Here is a 23,338-nt window from a genome sequence, read left to right on the forward strand (position 1 = left end):
GTCGACACTCGGAGGCATACGAGTAACAACCAGCTGTGTGTGGGACAACAAGTCCTCTGTAAACAGGACAGGTCAAACAAGTTTTCGCCTTGCTATGACCCACACCCATACACAGTCGCCAAAGTCAATGGCTCCAGGATCACAGCGTCCAGAGATGGAGTGTCGATTTGTCGCAACTCAAGTTTCTTCAAAGATGCAAGAACAGTTCAATTGGAACGACATCAGGACCCGACCGACATGCCATATCTGGATGATGAAGCTGTGCCAAGTAACAGTGACCTTCCAACCCCCAGCATAGCTACTCCTAGCCAAGCCATATCAGCAGCTCCCAAGACCGTCTCACAGCGGTACCTCCAACGATCCAGGCAACGACCTAGGCACCTGAAAGACTTCGTGTTTAAGCAAAACTGATTTTTCCTTCCCTGAGGGGATGATGTAGTGTCCATATATAGCACTCTTTGGAATGAAGGAAGGCAACCCTGGGGTTCAAGGGGGCTTCCAAGATGGCTGCAGTTTCGTTGAGATAAATGTGTGTGCGTTCCCAACAGAATCGGCCATAATCAGTCTCAATGCTCGAACTACAATATGTTACAAAATTACAAAAAAAATCATATCTAAAGTTAACTTGAGTAACCAAGAAAAATAAACAATGCATAAACATGAGAAAATAACATAAAAGCAATACACAGAAACAGAAAAGCAAGACACAAAAAGGAAAGCTAAACATACAAAAACAAACAGAAGATGAACAACAATAACGCAAGGAAAACACTGGCAAATCAGTGCTCCCCACTTATGACAAAAAGGATGCTGTTCCACTCAACGTGAAAGTTAACTTTGACGTTGAGTGGAACAGCATCCTTTTTTTAAATACCGCAGTACACAAAGTTGGTTGGGATGGCTCAGGGAGGGCGCGGGCGTCAACCTGCTGCAGGTGGGTAGCGGGTGCTGGCGGCACGAAGGATCATTTGCGCCGCATGTCACCCAGCTTCTGCGCAAGGTGCTTGCGCACGTCCTTGAGCCTCTTGCTCTGGGCGTCTTTAGGCACATCGCTGCCCATGTATATGCTGAAGAGAGCTGCAAGTAAAAAGCAAATGGCGTATTCAAAAACACGTTTTAAAAAGATCAGTTGGAATCTGTGTATACAGGGAAGGCTTCCCATAAATGCGTAAAGGCCGCCCCACATTCAGCGTTTCTACCGGCGTTTTTTGGCGTTGCGTCTCCCGGCGTGGTCGCATGAACGGCGCCAGAGAGGGCGTCCAGCCACACGAGCGGCACGCGGACCAGCGCCAGCGCAGCGTCGCACAATGTGACCAGATTTATTTTACCAGATACCTCCTAAGCTAATTGTGTAATATCAATGAAAAGAGCTGTCATAAGTATTCTTCAATGCAATACTTATGCCTTTTGCATAGTTTTACGCTAAATAAAATATTCAGGGCTGTGTAGAAAAATTACACAAGGCTAAGCTTCAGAAAACTGGCAGCAATATCGGCGTGAACATCACGAGCGGTCGGCGCGTCGGCGTGCGAAGCTGAGCATCGAGGGTTCTTTATTCTATGATAGAGGGGGAAGTAGGTGCTTTTTATTGCTAGACGCCATACGCCACATCATGGAAAGAAGGCAGCAGCTTTTGCTGCTAAAAAAGAAGCTCCTGCTTCTCATTTAGTACACCCGGCAGGACGATGGCGGCGACTTCAATCCACAAAACGTTTTTTTTAACACTATTCTTGTGTTCCTTGTGTTTGGTCTGCCACAATATCGGCCTTGCTTCTACAATGGCTATAAGAAGCTCGTTATCGATGTTCGCCGGTAGCATGATTGAAGCGACCAAACCAACAGCAATGGCGGCGCGAACTGCGAATCTGCGGAAGTTTCTTGCAAGAGTTGCCAGCAGCGCGGCCACGCCCTGCCACGCGCTGATTGGTCGGCGCTGTCGAGCCGCTTCCGACGGCGGCGGCGAGATCTGGTGTCCCTTGAGCACGACGTTTTGGCTTGGCGCCAGCCTCAGCGTCGACGCCGAGCGACGCCGGGTGACAAAACGCCAGAAAACGCCGGGAAAACGCTGAATGTGGGGCGGCCTTAAGGCTGGAGTGCTGAAACACGTTTGCGTTTATTCAGTGCGAGTGCAAAGCGAATTTAGGTGACATGTTGCCAAAGAATGCAATGTACCTACATGTTAATACAACCAGCATATGTTATAGGGGATGAAAGAGGCAAGCTAGCTTTCTGCTCCATTTGTTTAGGGTACCCGACCTCCCTTAGGAGGCACAGATGCAACCGTCCGCATGGATGCACTGTCCCACAGCCAAGTGTGAGCTATTCGGCGAGAATGCACAAGTAGCAGGCAGCAGCAGCAGGCAGCAGCCACGGTCAGCAAGAGAGGTGCAGGAGGGTTTGCAAAGAAAGCTTCACTTAAAAAAAATTACGTGGATCGCCCGCCTGCACTGCGGGAATCAACGTAAGCGAAACTTTCTGTGGTGTTTGCTTTGACTGACTATATTAGCGGTGATGTTTACAGCAAATGTTTAATTTCTTCACTGTTTAGTACAATACAAGAGTGGCGAGTTAAGCGTTTCCTTGCGTGCACCACTGTTTGCCTACGCAGTATACAGGCTGTCATTCACTTGTTTCGCGACTGTATCGGTTCTACCAATTCTCTGCCTCCACTCCCTACATCCTCTCTGCCATTATATCGACCACCCCTCCCGACAGTTGCACGTTGGTAGAAAGGTAAGCACAGCAGCTTCTGCAATGCTTTTGCAAGGGATCACACATAATTACAGCTGTCAAGAGGGTATTGTGATGAAGCCCAGGCAGTTCCCGAGGGCACTGTGCACGTGCGACAGAATAGGAAGATTCCAACAAGCTCTTGAGTCATAAACAGCACAGCTAAACTAAACACACTGAAAGCTATCTTTATTGACAAAGCATAGCGAACCTAACACATGCAAGGAGCTTGTGGTCCAATACTTCAGCATACTGAACTTGTATGATTTATGAACATTCCAAGGTTTGAAAATCTGAATAAGCGAACTGTGCAGTAGTCCACCACGCCAGTTGCTACAGCAGTTCACTTAAGCAGGAGTTATACTGAATTACAACATTTCACGGCATGTCACTGTATAAGATCTAATACACTATGTTGCAAACCTTTTAGTGAGGCCACTTTCTCAGGGGTTAATGCAGGCCTTGGCTCGGTCTCCCCCTTCGAACGCGACTTGTTTGAAAGCGTGCCCGTCACACTGCGGCTCCTGAGTTGCTCGGGCGTCCAAAAAACGTTTGTGGCCATGCGGCAAAATAAAGAATCCGTCGGGGCCCGGAACAGAGTGCCCCATGCCTCCTTCTCGAGCCATTGACTGCTCCCTGCATAGAGCTGTAATATGAAGAATTACATTAGGCATATTTCTACAAGTGCAATGAACACAATCTAGTATACACTGACAAAGCATGTGTTGCATATGCCTGTGTCGGTGGACATTACATCCTACGTACTTGAGCTTTAGCAATTCACATTTCTGCATTTTCTTAAGTGTGAGCCTACCAGTGAAACAGCACAAACAATAAATTGTAAAAAAAGTTCCCTGGATGACTTTAAGGCCAAGTGCAAAGAAATTTCGACTACATAAGAAGCATAGATTAATAAAGCCTAGCCAGGCGAAATTTGACATTTGAAATACAAGTGGAAAGAAAAGCTAAAAAAATATGCTTGATCCCTCTTTAATAAGAATCAGTTAAGCATGAAGTGAAACGTGTCTTCACAGAACCTGTTGCATGTTTATTGTATGTGAAGAATTAAGCTGCAAGTTGCCATCAATGGCACCCCACCACTGCACAGAGATCCATGCTAGCGAAAGTTGCGGAATGACTCGCGAGCCAAAGACACTGCACTGCATGCCCCAGAGCAATGCGCAGATTGCCATAAACATAGGTGTTTGCAAAACCATACAAGCAAAACTGAACAGGTTTTTAGTAAATCACTTCGTGAACTCACACTCCACCGCAACGAAAGGCACACGATTTGCGGGTCGGTGGCCGTGTTGCAGGTTTGCTTGGCGTGCGGTGTCATGTTGGCGAGTGACGTTCAGCTGCTGAGTCGCTATGGCAAAAGTAGGAGCATTTTGGTCCAGCTCTGTAGTGTTTTGGGCAGTTTCAATGCGCTTAGCTTCAGGAATGTGAGTAGCAGAGTTTGTAGCATGCGCCACAAACCCGTTCTGCTTCACGCTGGCATGTCTCTCGCTGGACCAAAGCGAGATTTGCTCGTTGACGTAGCTGCCTTTCTGCGCGGCTTAGCGCAGCAGTTTTCTTAGTTGGTGCCATCGTAAGTGAAGCAGTAGGTGGTGTGTAAGCACTGCCGATGCATGTTGAAGCTGCACTCCGTAGGCGAGGCGTCAGTCTAATCCGGTGTGAAAGACTAACATGTGAGGAAAGTGTTTAAGAAACGAAAGTGCTTTATGCCGGAGTCCACCATCAACTTCCTGTAATGGATGTGACATCGGCGTGAAAACGTAAAATATGCTCTTTCTTGACAAAGAAAGCTCCGCCATCTAGGGGCAATGAAGTCGAGTACTGCATTGTGACACGAGCACTGACAGTAAGAACTTCAGTAGACTCAGCGCAGTGGAGGCTTCAACGCAGTGTAGCCTGATGTAGGCGGTGCAGGCCTTCTGCTGAGTTGACGACACAGTTTCCGCATATGGTTTGTCTTTCCTATCCCATTAGCCTGTGATGCTTCGTCGGCTATAAAGTGCAGCTTCAACATGCCTCATCAGTGCTTACACACCACCTAATGCTTCACTTATGACGGCACCAACTAAGAAAACTGCTGTGCTAAGCAGCGCAGAAAGGCAACAACATCAACGGGTTAATCTCGCTTTGGTCCAACAAGAGACATGCCAGCACGAAGCAGAACACCTTCGCACATTGGCAGTGCACGCTGCCAATTGCATTCCTGAAGCTATGCACATCACAACTCAACTGGCTGCCCAAGACACTACGGAGCGGGACAAAATGCTCGTAAGTTCACTGAAGCGGCTCGGCAGCTGGACGCTAACAGGACACCGCGTGCCAAGCAAACCTGCGACACGGTCGCTGACCTGCAAATTGTGCGCCTTTCACTGCAGCAAACTGCGAGTTCACGAAGCAAACGTGCAACAACTTCTGTCAAGGCATGTTTAGCTTTCGTGTTCTACAAATTTCTATGAAGGAGGGATCAACCGTATCTTTTTTATACTAAAACTGAAGATGGCGCCGTTACCACTTGCCTGGCATGACACGCCCCCCCCCCCCCCGAGATTAGGCAGCACCTGCGATGTAAAATATCTCGGAAGGACCTCTGCAAGGACTTATGTCATGGCCATCAACCCCACCTGGGTGCATACATCATCTGCTTAGGTGCTGTTTAGAGGCTGCCAATATAAAAAATCACCAGCCCTGTTGTTTTGCCAAGTGAGCAGATGCAAGATATGATTGCAGTGCAATGCTTTCAAAAATCTAAGCGTACCTATAAATACTAGGCTGCATGGCCTAGTACGAAAATACAGGTTTTCATGGATCATAACTGCTCTTTCAATGAAGAAAAAAAGCAGCCCTCAAGGCATAATGAAATTACCTTTCCATCGTCCCTTTCACTGCCAATCACAGTGTGTATGGCCTCTGAATGACCATCGAGGAGTGCTTCCTCCAACTCCTGTGAGGTCCAGGGTTCTAGTATATAACAAGCATTTAATAGGGATAAGAATTAGACACAGACGACAGTAAAGGTCAGGCAGTAACCATGCAGTCACACTGGCAGAAATTTTAAAAGAAATTACTACAGTTTTGACAAAATTATAAATCCTCACAACGATAGCTCTCGAAGTAATAAATGCAGTGAAAGTGTGCAGTTCTCAACATGCTGTTGATTTTGTGCTGTGCACTCATTGGTGTTGCTTTGCTCAAGACTTTCACTTGCACTGCCTATATGTAAAACCTTGCAGTGTTGCATCAGTTTGAGAGCACACTGCAGTAAAGCTAAATGTTGTCGCGATGTATAACAGCTGTAACAGACTACTAGAGCTCAGGTACTATGTTCATAATTTTGCAATGATTCTAGCTGTGGACAATGATAAATAAGTACTCAGAATAATTTTTACTAGCTGCAAAGTACTGCTGATGTGTGGCAATTCATTCTACAGCACTACTTTAACTAACAAAACAACTAATAACCAGGCTGCTTTCTAATGGCTCATTATGGAATAGATGCTAACTCTAAATGGTGCTCTGCTACACAAAAGGCACCTGTAAAATATAGTGCACATGTGCGCAAAAGAAAGTTCAAATAAAGAATGCATGCATGATGAATAAATGATGGCTTTTACACATTACAAGGCACCCTGTATACACAGGATATACTACAAGCTATTATGTGTCAGGGAATAAACTTAAATTATCCATGTATATGACATGAAAGGTGGCCTACAATTAGTGCTTCTGAGAAAGCTTGTTGGGAGGAACCAATATCGCCATCCCAACGCAGTGATTTTGTGCACTTCGTGTGACGGAAATGGCACCTAAGAGACGCATTATGACATTTGGTTAAAATGCCACAATATTTATGATCACAGAATATCACGAGTACCGTGAAAAAAATACTTGCATGAAAATATATATGTATCAAAAGAGCATGTTTAAGAAAAAGTTTCCTACCGAGCTCATCTGGCACCACTTGCTCGGCGCTGCTTTGTGCATCTTGAGAAACTGGAAAAAAAATTCAGGTTTTTTGCCAAATTATAATTGATTAGTTCTCTTTAAATAACTGCTAGCACACATTTCCACTAATTATCCAAGCAATGCATCAGCTAAGTTGTAACAAATGTTATGAGCCTCACTTGTCCAAGGATTTTCTTTTATGCACAGTGCACCTGAAATGCGTGGCAGTCATTTTGTCATTTTTGGGTGAATGCTACGCTACTAGAGGCACCAGCTTCCAAAAAAAAATTTTTGTGGCTGCAGTTTACAAAAATGTATTGCAAATCTGGTTGCTTGGGGTCTTAGAGATTGTAGTGCGGAATTAGACGGCTGTATTGACAACCGCCACCTTTTTCAATGCCAAAATCATTGTGTATTTCGATGTTTCCTCAGCTCAAATAAACAATTAGGCATGAAAAGCTGGTGGCCTCACCATCTCTGGTGGCCTCACCAGCTTGATAGTGGCTACAACATGCTTTGCCACTGGCACTTCTGTGGTTTCCTGTCCTCACAGTGCCAGAAATAATGTGTAGTATGCAACCTCTATTCCAAGAAGCCTCAAGCTTCAAATAGACAGTTTCTGCAGGAATGTTTGTCTACAACTTAAAAATACTGACAGACAACAGAAAATATCAAGTGAACTGATGATACAGTAAAACCTTGTTAAACCATATCCGCTTAAACAGTTTCATATTAAAAGTAGCAAAGTCAAATCTCCGACTCAGCAGCCATTGAACATAATGCATTTGGTATCCGCATAAACCGTACCAGCTTATCGCGTACATATCCGTTTGCACGTAGTGCTCACACTTTTCGTGGCGCAATCACAGCATTGCATCATTCCCACTGGGCGGCCTGGCACAACAAGCCTCAGAGATCAGAATGGCCTACAATGTGCCCCATCCATTTGCATATGAAGCTACATCAACATCAATTCGGGGTCGTGCCAGAGAGCATTGTGGCTGTGGTTGCGGCATCATGCAAGCTAGGACTCGCGTCATGCCACAGCTCGAATAAAAACACAAGGTGCTCAGCATAGAAAAAAAAGTGGACATTGTTCTACTATTGAACGTGGCACGAAGTCGGTGCTGGCACGCAACAGGGATTTACCCTTGACTACGGTGTGTGGCATTTGGGATGCGAAGAAGTTGCTCAGCAGCGCTACTGCGACAGCAAAAAGATGTCCGCTACGGGGTTCTGACTTATTGCCATTGTTGCCTCTGTTGTTGCCAAAGTGCCTCCTAAGGACAGTGATGAGGACGACACGGAAAGCGACAGCACGGGCGATTCGGGACCGACAGTGGTAGAAGCTATGCTTCACATCAACCTCATGAACGCAATGGTCGCAACAAGAACAGCACCCTGCAATGAAAAAGGCGCCCTGTGACTTCTACAGTGCTACCTCGCACAAACGTTTGTGCCCTGTGCACAAACGCACAGGGTGCTTGAAGGCCATTTTTATCTCTGAGGCTTGTTGTTCTGCCGGGCCGCCCGATGGAGACAACGTACCACCATATTTGAAGAGGTAGCTTAGCGCAAATAAAACCACGGACACAAGGAAGACAGACAAGGACAAGCGCCTTGTCTTCCTTGTCTTCCTTGTGTCCGTGGTTTTATTTGCGCTAAGCTACCTCTTCAAATATGGACGACCAACTAGCCCAACAGTCAACTCTTCTAGTACCACCATGTTTGCGCAAAGAAAAGTGGAAACACTACGTGTTAACCGATACGTATGCAATACGCTGGTACGGTTTATGCGGATACAAAACACATTATGCTCAATGGCCGCTGAGCCAGGGATTTGACTTTACTACTTTTAAAACGAAACTAATGCTTAAGGGGGTACGGTTTGACAAGGTTTTACTGTATTGCAATATAGAAAGCTATTCATAAAGGTTAGGCATACAAAAATCGAGAAATAGTGATGGTTTCCTGAAAAAATGAAGGTTGGCTTAGAAATAGTCAAGGCACTTCTGGATAAGGGTGTGTTTATCTGAAAGCTTTCTACACAGATGCGTGTGAGCAAGTGCTCGTGAAAAGTGCTACAGTATGTAGATGAGTATTGGTGAAAGTGACTAGATAAGCATTAGCGAGAGCACACATAAAATATTGGTTAGCAGGATCAAGTGTCTCACAATCCGTTCAAAACGACTAAGCAATGGTGTCACAGAAATATTTACAAGCTGGTCTGACATAAATCCTATGGGGCTTTTAAAGGCTGCAGCTGCAGTACTGGGTGCTGAAGATAATGAACATGCAATTTTATCGCAAGGAAGTTCTGCAAAATTCGTGAACTATAGGAAGCTTCACGAAAGTGAAAAAAATGTCATGCACTCAACAGTAGCATGAAAGAGCGTAGGTTAGGGCGTGTTGGTATTCCATAACTGAGGTTTTTAGCACACGAAAAGGGACAAAAGACAGTAGCAAAACGAGGACACAGCGCTAACTTCCAACAATGGCTATGCATGGCTATGCATGGTCGGTCTTCATCTTTGATATCATCTTAACTTTCCATTACACATGTCTCGGTGCTGTCTCATTTGACTAAATATCAGTACATATGCGCATGCGTACGGTTGTGGGTGTTACCTATATATATATGTGTCTACCGCTTTGTGGAATAAAACCATTGTTGGAAGCTAGCGCTGTGTCCTCGTTTCGCTACTGTCTTTCGTCCCTTTTCGTGCGCTAAAAACCTCAGTAGCATGAAGCTACAGAGAAATTTGTAGCCTTGTGCTGCGTAAGGTGGAGGACAATTTTTTACTTTCAAGGAATATTAAGACTGAACAACAATCATATATGAGGATGGCAAACATGAAAAAACTGGCCCTGTACATGAAGTACTATCTTACCCGAGGGCTGAAAAGCTTCCGCGTCACCAGCACCAGATGGCCTGTCGCTAGGTTCTGCAATGATAACAAACCAGTAAGTGTTTGTACATTAATTTCATATATTTCAAAGTAAACATGTCAGTGCAGCACCTTGCAATGATATGGCTGATTAATTTGTTCTGTACTTCAAACAAGTAACCCTCTCTAAGGCAATGAGAGAGATTGCTCTGAACAGCATTCACAACATTCTTGCCCAGCCTTGTCCCATACTGGAGCCAAGTACCCATGGTATGTTTATGTCATGAGCTCCACTACCTTTTTCTTTTCTTTTTTCTGCACGGAATATTTTCAGATTTGCTTGGCTGTATTTCAAATGAAACCCACGGTGTTCTGCCAACTTGTGCACTGCGGACGAACCCTATTAAACAAGAGCTGTGCTGTCTCTGCTAATTTGGTGTAGCGCATAATTTTGCTTGAATTTTCAGCTGTTTCAGCCTATGTACTATTTTCCAGGCACAACCATAACGAGACCACATTTGTTTACACTGTCTAAACCTGGTGCCCCTTGCGAGCCATTTACCAACAGGAAAATTTGTTTATCGGTAATGTGGTACTTCTGGCCCGAGGTGGCACGACACTGTATCCGTCAACCCCTGGCACAAGCACACAGTTGAGCATTTAACATGACCTTCTTTCGATGGATTGATTCATGGGGTTCAACGTCCCAAAGCAACACTGCGGCTGTGAGAGATGCCATAGTGGAGGACTCTGGAATAATTTGGCCACACCTAAATCTAAATAAATGAGTGTGCTTGCGTTTCGCCCCCTTCGAAATGAAGATGCCATGGCCAGGAATCAAACTTGCAAGCACATGCTCAGTAGCACAATGCTATAGCCAATAAGCCACCACCGTGGGTATCGTGTTGAATTTTCAATTGCACACATTCCTTGTACACTGCTGGACACATTGCGGCCCCAATTTACAGTACTGAAGTACCTCATTACAACTCAATCAATATAAATGCCGATAAACATCTCTGTGCAAGCGGCTCCTGATGGAAGCTCTCTAAAAGCAAATGGCCAGTGGTCCATAAAAAGAACTACGCAACAATGGCATATAGGAAATCTCTTACCAAGCTGCTGTGACCCATATTCCTGGACAGAGGCAGCTGAAGCCGCAGCTGCAGTGGTTCCTGAAGACCATACAAACAATAAGTTACTACAACGTGGGCAACGTACACTAGCACCCATACAGCCATAAAAGTAAGATTTATCTGAGTGTGCTAGCTAATTTAAAACTGCAAATGTGCACTAAATGTTTTCTCACCCATGTGGTGCGACAGCTTGTCGGCTTCACAATGTGGCCTGCTGCGGGAGTGCAAGCCCAAGTCTGCAATGATAATGTGCCAACAACAATGTTTCTGCTACCTTCAACATGATATCAAGCACATAGATATGTAAATGTATAACCTAGCAAATGACATGACAAATTAATTGTTTTTTGGTTGTCAAAGGGAAAGCAAGATCCAATTCTGGACATGTTGTAGACCTTAGCGTATAGAACACTACAACATAATTATGGGGCCCCGAGTTCTTAATTATAAAATAGAGAAAGAACAGAAATTGCTTGCGACTACACTGGCCCAGCCACAAAGTACCTTGAGTCCTGTATAGAGAACTTACAGCAGCTAACCGCATATAAATTCTCTAAGATGACTGGTCTGACATGCATTTCAAGTGGCTATATCCCAGACATGAACAGCTGCAATGCACAATTTTAATTTTATGTGAAATGTTTGCAATGTTTAATCCCAGGACTGAACACATGAATCACTTTTGCCAATATATCTAACGGTCAAAATTTAACTGTATAGATTAAATGCAGGTGCCTGGTTTTTTTCTGGTGAAGTAAAAGAAAAAATTGGTACGATAGTATAGTGAAATGAAGACAACAAAAACTAAACTTGGAAAATGAACCACATATGTAGCTTGCCTTTTGCTTCAACACCAGAGCTCTGTGATTGTGCAGGAGCTTCTGCATCTACTGCCACGTCCAAACACCGGGCATAACTGATCTTGTTCTCTGAAATTATTATTACAACACTATAAGTCTAACTCATCAGGCACGTTATTGAGTATAGGCAAGCTGTACATTTGTAAACATAGAGGCAGAGTGCAGGAAAAACAGGTGACGATACTGGCGTTTCTTTACTATTCACCTCTTTGTACAATAACTTTTATCCAGTAGGTCTTGAACACATGGCCAGATTTACTTATACTGCTTTCTGGGAAACTGATGGCAGTAGAGTCGGTTCAAATTCATTTCAAGTTCAGACTCTCAGTCTGCTTGGTTGTTTAGAAACAAATCCGATAACTTGCATGAAAGTTCAAAGTTAGGCTACTACACATAATTCAATATAAGCAATGCCATTGTATGAAGTAGAGTCTACGCAAAACAAGCACTGGTGATAGAATGACAGAAAGCTGAGCTAGTTGGTAAGGATTCATGATGCAAGGAAGGGGTAAAGCGTGCAGACACGGACACTAGAGAAGTGGACAACCCGAACACTGACTATCAAATGAAGGAAGCACTGAGGTGAAATAAGCAAGAAGACACAAAACTCATCTGCGCATGCCCTGAAGTGGTAGCACCACGCGTCAATCGAGAACACGTGCCGGCCTACAATGTTGGCATGTGTACCTGATTGTACCCGCACGTGCATGAATGTCAGCACGTGTACCGAACTGACACGTGTTGCTACCATTCCAGGGCATGTGCAGATGAGTCTTGTGTCTTTTTTCTTATTTCACCTCGGTGCTTCCTTCAGTTGATAGTTGGAATTCATGCTGTCCACTTCTCTAGTGTCTGTGTCTGCACGCCTTACCCCTTCTTCACTGGTGATAGGTGCATGAAAACACTTCCGCCCAAGTGATTTTGTCTTGGTTTGATGCCTGCCATTTCGTTTCTCACTTTGCCTATGAGCTGGTGCTACAGCAGATATACAGGCACTATCCTAAATGTACATGCGAGACTTGGAACAAGGGCATAACCAAAGCACAGAAACAACAAGCCCAATTTTCAACATTACTAGTGATGAATTCCAATGATGGAGTGAATGCAACTTCCGCTGCTCTTTTTCGAGCAACACTGTTGCAATGGCAGTGATGGTACGAGTCACGTCTTCCAATGAAACTGAGAGCAGATATTGCGCTGCAACCATCTTGTAAAGCACTTAAAGCTGCTCCGCAAGAACCAGCAGAGTGAACAGCAAGTACACACCGTACTGCCTTCATGCATGCTTTTTCAGGCTTTTACTTCCCACTACGCTTGGTGGTGCCGTGTAGTTCTGGCTCTTGTAGTAATGGCAAATGCCCTCAACTCACCATGGCACACGGCATAGTTATTGATGTTTGATAGTGAGCGCTCTGACTCATGGGATGAATTGGACACAGAGAGCAATGCTGAAGCCAACACTTATGAGCTCGAACAAGATTAGCATGTAGAACAGGATGCCTTTTCTGGCAGCAAAGAGCATACGTGGATGACCACACACAGTAGCCTGGATAAATCTCACTATGCTCCAGCAGTGTGGGTTGTGTTCCAAACGTGTATTAGGATTCACTGCTCTACGCCAGAAAGGGGTGCTCACTCGTAGATTAGGTCAGCTGCTTTGAATGCAACAGTGGATTTTCCCATGACAACTATAGGTTCGTTTTATTTGCCTGCATCACTGAACCAGTTCACAGCGGGGCACGGGCAGTTCAGAAATGGCAAAACTCAACTCCAGTGGTGCAGGCACATGTCAATTGAAATTGATGCTGAGGTGCAGACGCGATGCAGGTGTTATGTTTTGCCAGCCTAATGTGCACCACCCTCATAAGTTTGAGAGGTTATGAACCACAGGTATGGTTACCTTCAGAAGCTGAAGCACATCCTACATTCCCTTGGGCACAGCAGACATCCAAAAACAAGGTTTCAACAGTGTTTACGCTCATGTACTGTGTCATCTTCTGTGCTGCTGCTTCACACCTGCGTGTCTGCACCAAGTCGGCATCATCACTAGGGAAGTAGCAGAAAAATCGTGAACCAGCACTGCACCTTTCCTGTACCTTTGACATGATTCACATGGCATCATCGCTGCGCCACTGAAACAAATGACATGGTGTAGCACCTCGTCAACTGTTTCCTGTGGTGCAGGTGAATCAAACCGACCTTAACCTGGCCATTTGCACACAGGTTAACACAGGTGGTTTCATCATGGAATACCATGGTGTGCTAAGAGAACTACCACTGAAGGCAGTTTTTCTATGCAAATGAGGGCGGAGGTACCTTTACCAGTACAAATGTGAATAATGCCCACCATTCGCCATAAAGATGCGTAAACCTGCAAAATAGAATTGAAATAAGGTGTACCTCACAGGTACGCCTGTAAGATACACCGCTCCTTTACTTGGCAAACAAGGAACCTCATCAAATAAACCCGCGCAAGACAGAAGCGCCGGAAGAACACTGCCAGGAACAACTAAACAAGCAGAAGAGTAAAATAAAGATTTGTATCGGCGTTTTTTGAATTAGCTCTGGAAGAATTATAGAGAAATATATATATATATATTTGCAGAACAATCGCAGTTCTTTTGGAACCCTCATTTACTGCTGTACCAATTTAAGTGCCGAAACCGACTCGTATTGTTATTTGGGAAGTTGCTTAACGATGCGTAGTCACCAGTCCCTGCAACCGCATGGAGCGCAGGACATTGCGGTTCTAGACGTACTGTGCACACCGCGGAAGGTCAGAAAAACGCCCACATTAGCACAGCAGAGAAGTGGCTACGTCAGGTAGCTCTACTTATAATGGTACAAGTGTCACAAAACACACAGAATTATTCTCCGCTTCCGGCAGCGTTTTATCTACTTCCTTTTTAAATAAAAAGATGTTGATCCATAAATATTTTCACGAACAACGGTATAATTTGTTAATTTTTGCTGGTCCTTCCTGTTTGGCTGTTGCCTTGGCTCTCTCCATTAGTACATCGCTTAATTACTCAACCGAGGGTCCCGCTGCAGTTGTTTGACTTGGGGACCCTCACCTGTATACTGCTAACAACTATGTATCTTGAATGAACAATAAACTGAAACTGAATCACTTACGCGAACGCCCTGCCTGGCAACATTTTCATTTGCTGCCGCAAGCGGCGCTGTTCACAGCGTCCTCGAGTAAGGTTACAGCTCATGTAAACAAATACAAATACTTTGGTGTATGGATAAACGAAGGTGATAGATATCTGGAGCCAAAAACAGAAAAAGCTCCTTGCGATGCTTGTTTCCAGCTGCCAATATTGCACGAAAAGTGCTATACAATTAGGGAAAAGCCATACGAGGTAACAAGTGACAGTCATATTGCTTATGGGTTTAACTGTTACTGCAGGGCCTTATGATGGATGCTCTTTCGCATTAATTTATTTTCCACCTTATCTAACCCATATCACGGGTATATGGCTCCAAGGATCTGCCAGCATCGCGGCGAGCCATTAGTTGAGGAAATAATGAAGCAAAAGGAAAAGTTAAACGCAACTGGCATTTTCTCCGGCCACTACTCGTTCCATGAGTGTACACACCAGCTGACTGCGAACTGAATCCCTTTCCTGGTCCCTGGATCAGCCTAAACAAAGAAGGTTGAACTAACGAAGCAACAGCGATGCGCATGATCGTTGAACATATGGTGACAACTGAACTCATCACAAGTTAATTGCGCGGGCACCGAATTGATGAGAAAACCAGCCTTCACACCCCAGGAGATGCCGATAACTACCGCCATCGAAAAGGAGTGAAAAAACAGATGACCATTCCACTCTGTGAAAATGGAATCACAGCGAGAGCAGACGACAGTCAAAGCTATCAAAGAAAGAGCAAAGTGCTTCACCTCCGCTGCGGGTCGGCTCGAAGGTAGTGCAATGCTGGGTCTACCAGCGGCAAAGGTGAAGCAGGCATTAAGCACTCCCTATATGTGGGCCAATCTCGACGGTAGTGCTATGCCGGGCCGACCCATTGCGGAGGTGAAGCAGGCTTTAAGTACTCCCCATACGTGGGCCCATCCCGAAGATTTTGAAGGGTGGTTCAGGTTCCCGAGCCCACAGGGGTGTGTGCCACTGAGCTTGGACCCTTCTTGTACATCACCAGGATCGGCCCACATGATGACTTTTCCTGTTGATGGGCACCGAAAAAGCTATGAAATGTTAGTCGTACACAGCTTTTGCTGTAAAAGGCAGCAAAATGTTGGCCGCCGAATAGATTGATTTGTCGGCGCTTTAGGAATGTGTGTGAGGAGTGGTGGCGTGGGCGGTGATTGAGGGGGGTATGCAGCCTAACTTCAAAGGGGGGGGGGTGGCCCCCCCGCTGGGTGGAATTTTATGTAAAACACTATCATAAGAACATGCAAAGGTCACTCACCACTTGCAAAAATCTTCGACGTCAATGCTCTCTGAAGCTCTACATTGAGATGCAGAGTGCTATTTAACTTTTTCTCAAGCTCCTCTATTTTTTTGAGGAAGCTCGATTTCTGAGCAAGTAGCTCCTCTCTCAGAAGAGGATTTTCTTTTCTCGCTTCTTCTAGTTGGCCATGAACTGCACAGCCGTCACTGCAACATGTGCAGTTAGGTGTGGCAGCTCCTGCAATGTGAGCTGCAAGCTCCGCCTCAACAGTGCTTTGTGTTTCCAGACGAAGCTGCTTTGTTGATGGTGCGGGCTGCAGTATTATTAAAAAAAAGCAATGATTGTTGCGGCAATACACTAAAAGCGCAAAGCTTATTGCCTTTCACAGAAATAATATATCACATACATAAAGTAAGCCTTTGAAACTCAACAAGTATAAATTTGCAATGATGTCTAAACTTCCACTTGTGACAGTGTGATTCCAGACCACCATTTGGATAGAGAGAGCATTAACAGGCCATAAACAGTTCGCAATACTACAATTACAGCTCACGTATTTTTATTAAGATTGAAAGCAGGTAAAATGGCTTTTAGTTGTGCCTGACTAATTTATAATATCACATTGCGCTTTTCAATTTGAAGATAAATGTTGGAAGACATTTCAAAGCTAGCATTCATACTCTCCCCAGCACATTATAGCAGCAAGTTCACTAAGGGACTCTGTAAGATATAAGCAAACAAAAGAGCTATGCTAAAATGAAGTTATTGTATATTTGCTTCTACAGTTCTCTCTCAACCATGCTTTTCTATACAGTAAATTGCACATTGCATTAGGTGTGCAATGAAAGTTGGCACATAATGATGGCCAAATGTGTTCGGTGCACGGACCCAATTGGCAGAACTTATGTGCTTTCATCGAGCAGACCAGGCAGTATGTGTCACAGTGTAGTCCCATACATAAATGCCAAAAAAGAAGAAAGTGTTGGGTAATCATACCTTCCCTTTTGTCCTCTTCTTTCCTTTTGATTCATTGGCGTTCATGGCCTTCCTAGGCCTCTTGCTGAGGAATACATCCATTTCCTCTGACGTTTCTGCATGGCACCAGAAGGCAGTGGCATATGAGTACAGACATAAAATAATATTGTACAATACATACACAACACTCACAGTATTGGCCCTTTTCACGAAGCAGTTTGCTCTAGAGAAACGAGATGGCACTTTCGACGGTGTGCCGCACGTTGCCTCAGCGAAAGCACGCAAATACGAAACCATTACCTCTTCGGACCTGCTTCTGTGCGATCAACTGTCGGAAATGCAACTGGGTGTTGTCCAGCGGCAACATTCAAGTGAAAAGGAACAGCGCCTTCCATAGTCTCCCAACACAAGAAGGTTGAAAGCCAATGAACGGATGCGACTGAAACAACAGTCATACACTTCAGACAAAGAGGCAGTCATAGATAGGCTTTTGCCTACTGTAGTTTAGCTCAACAAAGTGCCCATACATTTTTTTGTACCATATCCAGCCATGCCGCCGGATTTTCCACTTCATGAGCCGCATAATGCTTTCGCATCAATGAGTGAATGGGCGCACACTTTAATAAATGCGCACAATAAATGACGGACTACACTGACAGCACACGAATGGTCGAAGGTGGATTTATTTTGACAGTTCACAGGAGTAAGCAAGTCATAGCGATACTACAAGCCATTACAATGTATAGAACGGCTACGTTCCAAGACCTGTGCACAGCAAGAACAAATCTATCACAACTGAGGACACCCGCAAGCGATCAGGCAGAAAATAAACAATTAGACGGTGAACACCAAGGAAACTTTACTGAGCCAGAGATGTGACAAGCTGCTGCTTAAAAGTATTTGCTAAATAAATAACGAAGAGCTAAACACAGTGATACTGATTCACTTTGTAAGTGGAAAGTTAGGATAGCTTGGAATCCATTTTTAGCCCCACTTTTATTACAAGCACCATATACACTACTCGCATCGCTTGGACAAAGTGTAACGAACCATGAAATCTCTGAAAACGTGTCCTGTGAATCTTTAGCGAAAGCTTTGCGTGTTGTCCACCCAGTCATCGTCTACGACATCCGCCGAAACAAAGGTTTACAGAGCCACACCGGTGTCATATGCATCCATTATAAACACAGAAGCAACGGTGCCAAGCAACGGACACACCATCATGTGATCAAACGTGGCAGTGCCCACAGGATTGCCGTGAAAAGGGTCAACAGATGACAACTGTTTTTCTTTTTAGTATCTTGCAACACAAATCTAACATTACAATAAAGCATGCGCTCAAAGTGTTGACCATGCATGTTATGTCTGACATTTATCTATTGACAAGCATTGCAATTATCTACAATAGCGAGGTTTCCAGTTCATTAAAATTTTACCTGCAAGAACTACGTAAGAGGAAATTAACATGACTAGCATTGTGCATGTGTATTAGACTCATGTAATGCCATACCAACGTTAAACAAATGTCTGCCACATTATGTGAGGTGTTTTGTCCTTAACTAAGCTATTGCTTTTTTTCTTTTTATTTATTCTTTTTTTCTTTTCACTCAAGTGGGAGAGCCAAGAATGCAAACGCATTTCTGCAAATTACAACAGTTGTTTTCAGAGCACCGCATCAACATTCGCACTTTCAGAGCCCGTGCACTGAGATTTGTACCATATTTCCCTATCAAAAAATAAACAGTTATTATTTGAAATTTGCCCAGTCCTTGAGTTTTTTTTTTTAACACAATTGTATTTATTGGGTCGCTCAACTTATCTCTCAATGGACTCGTTGGGACAATAATGGAAAAAGATGCCCTAGATGAGTCTTAACTTTCATACGCCGCAGATAAACTTGAAACTCAATTCAAGATGCTTAGTCATGCATGAACACGCAATGGTAGTTCTCTTCAATGACATATCCGCCATTCACCGGTTTATTATGTCAGGTGCTATATATGCAAGCAAAATTTGGTTGACTAAGTGATGCCAGTGGTTCAAACAAATCGTCAGTTTAAATGCAGATTTTGAACTTCACAAATAGCTCTCCATATCTGACTGCTCACATTATATCTTTAAGGTTTTCTTTCCCGGGATTGCTTAGCCACTTAATTAAAATTAGGTCTAATTGGCATTTTGAACCCCAATGATGTCTAAATGTAGGAACTTGGATCTGCAGTGATCTCCAATTGCGAGCAATTGGGCCCCGTTGAAAACCCCAATTGGACTCAATGTTTTCTTTCTATTAACTCTTTTGGCAACCCAATATCACTATATGTACCGATACTGTACAGTTTGTGTAGCGGCTTACCTGTCAGGTGGAGCAATTTGGCTTTATAGTAGCCGCCGGAGATGTAGTCGTCGCCGGTCCACCACACATCATACAATGCAGTGCAGTCAAAATCGGCGACGCTTGTCGGGCGAAAGTCGCGGATGGAATCCGGCTGAACAACTTCAGTCGTTCCGTCCACTTCATATTGGACGCACACGAGCATTTTGTTTTCTGATATCGCACCACTGACCAGAGAACCGGAGTGATTTGTTGAAGCACGTGCGTAGCAGGGCAATTCCAACAAAACACACACCACGCAGGCCACGCGCACAACATTGAGCTATGGATATGACTTCAGGAGAGCGATCAAATCCGAACCATTACAATCGGGCCCCTAGTGGTTATTGATTGTAAAAACGAAACCAAAAACACCAAAAGGCGCAGTGTTCTAAAAGCAGTAATCATACGTACACCACTGCAAGTCATATAACACTTTATATTTTACATTTATGCGCTGGATTTAGTTCTCTGCATCGTAGAGGCGGCACAGGCGGAGTGTCGCAGTTAGGTAGAATGTTGGGCTAGCTTGAATAAACGGGACACATTACAAAGCGGTGGGAATTATATACTGTGTTTTTGTGCGAGCTTGGCGGCGTCCACCTCGACGCCCCCTCCCCGTTCACTGATCAAGCCACTAGAAAAGTTGTTTTTTCCAGTGAAATAAATTCGAGTGTCTTGGTATGGAATCATGTCACTAAAAGGAAGGCTTGCAAACACAGGCACAAGTAACGAAAAGGGCAAGACAGACACCGCCGTTTGCCCCACCCTTTTCGTCTTTCTCGGCATTTTTTATTATTTTTTTCATGTTTGCATGTCTGTCTTACATTGTCATAAACCTTTTTTCCTTCCTTCATGCAGCCAGCCCGCCAGCAAACCCCCGTGAAACGAGGGATGCAGCTGACATCAAACTATAGCTAGGACTAATTCGCTTCGAGGCCTCCTGTAATACTGCATCACTTTTACTCGTGACGTGTATCCCAGCCGTAAATGCGTCAACATACCCAAAACTAGATCATTCAGAGTCTGCCGTTCAGCACCCAGCGCAAAAGCTTGTACACAAATATACATATACGTATGCGTGCACATATTTGATGTTTGGGAGCGGGGTCACTCGCAGTGCACGGTCATGCAGGGACATGGCGTTTCTTGCAAGAGTTTAGCCTTTATGCGAATGAAGTGAATGAATATGTATTTAAAGAAGGATTAAAAGCAAGCGCGTTTCTATGGCATGTGTAAGAAACTACAGCTGCGAACAAAATTGCAGACCATGTGGTAGGTTTTTTTTAATAATGCATATGACTTCCTAACGTAGTCAATACTTAATTAACACGCCGCGTGCGTGGAATCGAAAGCTACGATAACTTCAAATACAGGGGCCATATCAGGATGTAGTATAACAGGCACAACAAGAAGAAAATTTGCTGATGCCTATAACATGCACAGACAGCGAAGGAAGTATACGTAATATTTTGTACCCATATTCATGCATACATCACGAGATTCATCCCATTTTTTGGTAGAAAACCAGCAAAATGTTTTCACTGTAAGGAGCGTATAAATGCCATTTGTAGCAAGTAGATTTACATCGACAATAAAGCCGACGTTTCTTCGAAGGCTTTCGTTTATCTGCTACACACGACGGCTCTTGCCTGTGCTTTCCTTTTTTTACCTTTATGACAAAAACAAAGTTCACAATAGCAGTTCAGAAAGTTAGGTTATCAGCATTCATCATGGGTTATCCTTCTCTTTTTTAACATGGGACTTAAGGCAATACAATAGCTTAGGGGCACAACCCACCACCCCGTTCCAATGGGGACGCTCATAGTATCCATCCACTTATCCACCCTTCCTCCATGTAGGAAACTATAATACATCCATCCATTTGTGCAGCCATCCTCTTGTGGCAAGGAACGACCGTATTCTGACGCACGTTTGGCGGCATATAGTACTGAGCACGTGCTGGTGGTTGTCTCGTGTCTCCTTCCTACGTCCGTTATTTTATTTGGCGCCTTCGTTGTAATCAGGTGTATAGTAGTGAAGGAAATGTCTCAAATACCGCCGAAACGTTACCGGCAGTATCTGCAGCCTGGGTCGAGCAGCCAAGTTCCAAGGCAAACTCGGAAGTACGTGTCGAAACGAACCACTCTTACCACCGCTACTACTAAGGTACGTATGTATGCAATTCGCTTAATTAGATATGATTCACTGGAGTGCAAACACGAAATTAAGAGCGGTTACTAAGAAGCATATGTATGGGATGTGTTACGAAAACTACACACCTAGCGACGCCTTTACAGCCGGCATGATTATCGAAAGGATTACGTGTGGTTCACGTGGCATTTTCTGTGTTGCGCCATTGCTCGTATAGTTTCTTTAAATACCGTTTACTGGCGTGTGAAACACGCAACAGCGCGACACCGGCACCCGCCGCGGTAGGCAATGGCGTTGCGATGTTGAGCTCAATTAAAATAATAAAAAAAGCCCAAGGTGCCCATACCGATCGCCTAAGAGACACGGATGTGAACGCCTTGTAAAGCCTACTGTAATTCACCTTGATGCATCCTAATCCACGTTAATCCTCCCTCGTCCAACTTAACCTTACTTCGCATTAAAATTCATTAATACATCTTAATCGACCTTAGCCCAACATAATCATTGTACATTTACCTTAGTTCACCCCCAAATCATCCTTAATACACTCTAATCCACCTTAATCCAATCACTAACCAATCGTTAATCATCTCTTATACATTGCTGGACGTGCTTTGGTTTGCTTCTGGCCATCTTTGGGTCATGTGATATTTTGTGTATATCGCAACGCGACCGTGAAATGAGACATCTAAGGCTTTCACCTTAAAATGAAATTGATGATGGATCCCCACCACGGTGGCTGCATTTCAATGTAAGCCGAACGCAGAAATACTTGTGTACTTAAGTTTAAGTGCACATTACTCCCCCACTGTGGTGTGGCTAACAATCAGATCTTAGGTTTTACATGTAAAACAGCAGGAGTTGTTTCGTTTAAAACTGCCTGTATGCAGAGTCAATGCGCTGAAGGTGCAAAAAGTAGTCGCCATTAACCACGGCACATCCTGGAGCTGAGGACGTAAGGCATTCCTTTAGATATGCAGGTAATTACTGTTGTTTCCGGAATTGAATATAAACAATAACAATTTCAAAAATCAGACGCAGCCCTCTTCGCATTTTATTCGTGGTCCAATACATAACTCTGCTTTGCACAAATTACCAATGTGTCAACATTCCTCAAAGCGTTATTTCAGCAGCATTTGGGGATAGAACACTTATGTTTCAAAGGATGTATGTGCGATGGTGTTCCATTTTTTCTTTGCTCCATGTTGTTTCAGAACACGCCAGCAAACCTGAAAAGCCTTCCCACAGATTCCACTTGTGGCAATATCACTCAAGACCACAGTGATAATTCAAGGCAGAACAGCTCCAGCCTAGCAGAAATACCTGCTGGTGCAAATGCGAGTGCAATTGCTAGTTCTGTAGAACAGGAAATTAGCCAAGCTGCAAGTGAAAGAGATGTTCATTGTGATGAAGATGCAAGAAGCTTCAGCGGTAGTGAACTGAATTTTGCTTCCCAGTTGAGCTCGGATAGTGATCCTCAAGAAACAGATGAAACGGACAGCAATGATGAAGAAAGTGCACAGATGCATGATGACGAAGGAACTGGGACTGAAGCTGCAGGAGATGACGATTTCATGAAGTATTTTGCGAAACTCGGACGGGAAACCCTACCTCATCAGGCAACAACAAAAGCAGAAGCTTTCCTGCTTGTGCTCACATATATTGTCACTGCAGGACTGACATGGGCACAAGTTCAAGGACTTTTAACTCTGATCAATGCCCTGTTTGGGGAGAAAGTTGTGCCATGCACTACCTACTCCCTCAGAAAGTTGTGGAAAAGCAAAAAAGAAGCGTTGAGGGTACACTTATATTGTCAAGCCTGCCATAAATACCTCGGACTATCTTGCG

The 23,338-nt window shown here is 44.3% G+C and overlaps 1 protein-coding gene and 1 long non-coding RNA gene across 2 annotated transcripts; both read right to left on the minus strand.

Moving 5' to 3' along the window:
* Positions 1–853: 853 nt before the first annotated feature.
* LOC142568496 (uncharacterized) lies at positions 854–11,570 on the minus strand. The gene is made up of 8 exons (XM_075678409.1): positions 11,554–11,570; positions 10,888–10,950; positions 10,694–10,753; positions 9,582–9,635; positions 6,688–6,738; positions 5,612–5,706; positions 3,154–3,376; positions 854–1,077 (listed from the first exon to the last, which is right to left on the minus strand). The coding sequence occupies exons 2-8, from the start codon at positions 10,889–10,891 to the stop codon at positions 965–967; spliced, it is 600 nt and encodes a 199-aa protein (XP_075534524.1). The 5' UTR covers positions 10,892–10,950; positions 11,554–11,570; the 3' UTR covers positions 854–964.
* A 4,656-nt stretch (positions 11,571–16,226) lies between these two features.
* On the minus strand, positions 16,227–19,427 carry LOC142568497 (uncharacterized). The gene is made up of 3 exons (XR_012825444.1): positions 19,319–19,427; positions 16,987–17,081; positions 16,227–16,303 (listed from the first exon to the last, which is right to left on the minus strand). It is a non-coding gene; the product is annotated as an uncharacterized LOC142568497 (long non-coding RNA).
* Between the last annotated feature and the right edge of the window lie 3,911 nt (positions 19,428–23,338).

Source organism: Dermacentor variabilis, unplaced genomic scaffold (genome assembly GCF_050947875.1).
Source record: "Dermacentor variabilis isolate Ectoservices unplaced genomic scaffold, ASM5094787v1 scaffold_198, whole genome shotgun sequence".
Classification (NCBI taxonomy): domain Eukaryota; kingdom Metazoa; phylum Arthropoda; class Arachnida; order Ixodida; family Ixodidae; genus Dermacentor; species Dermacentor variabilis.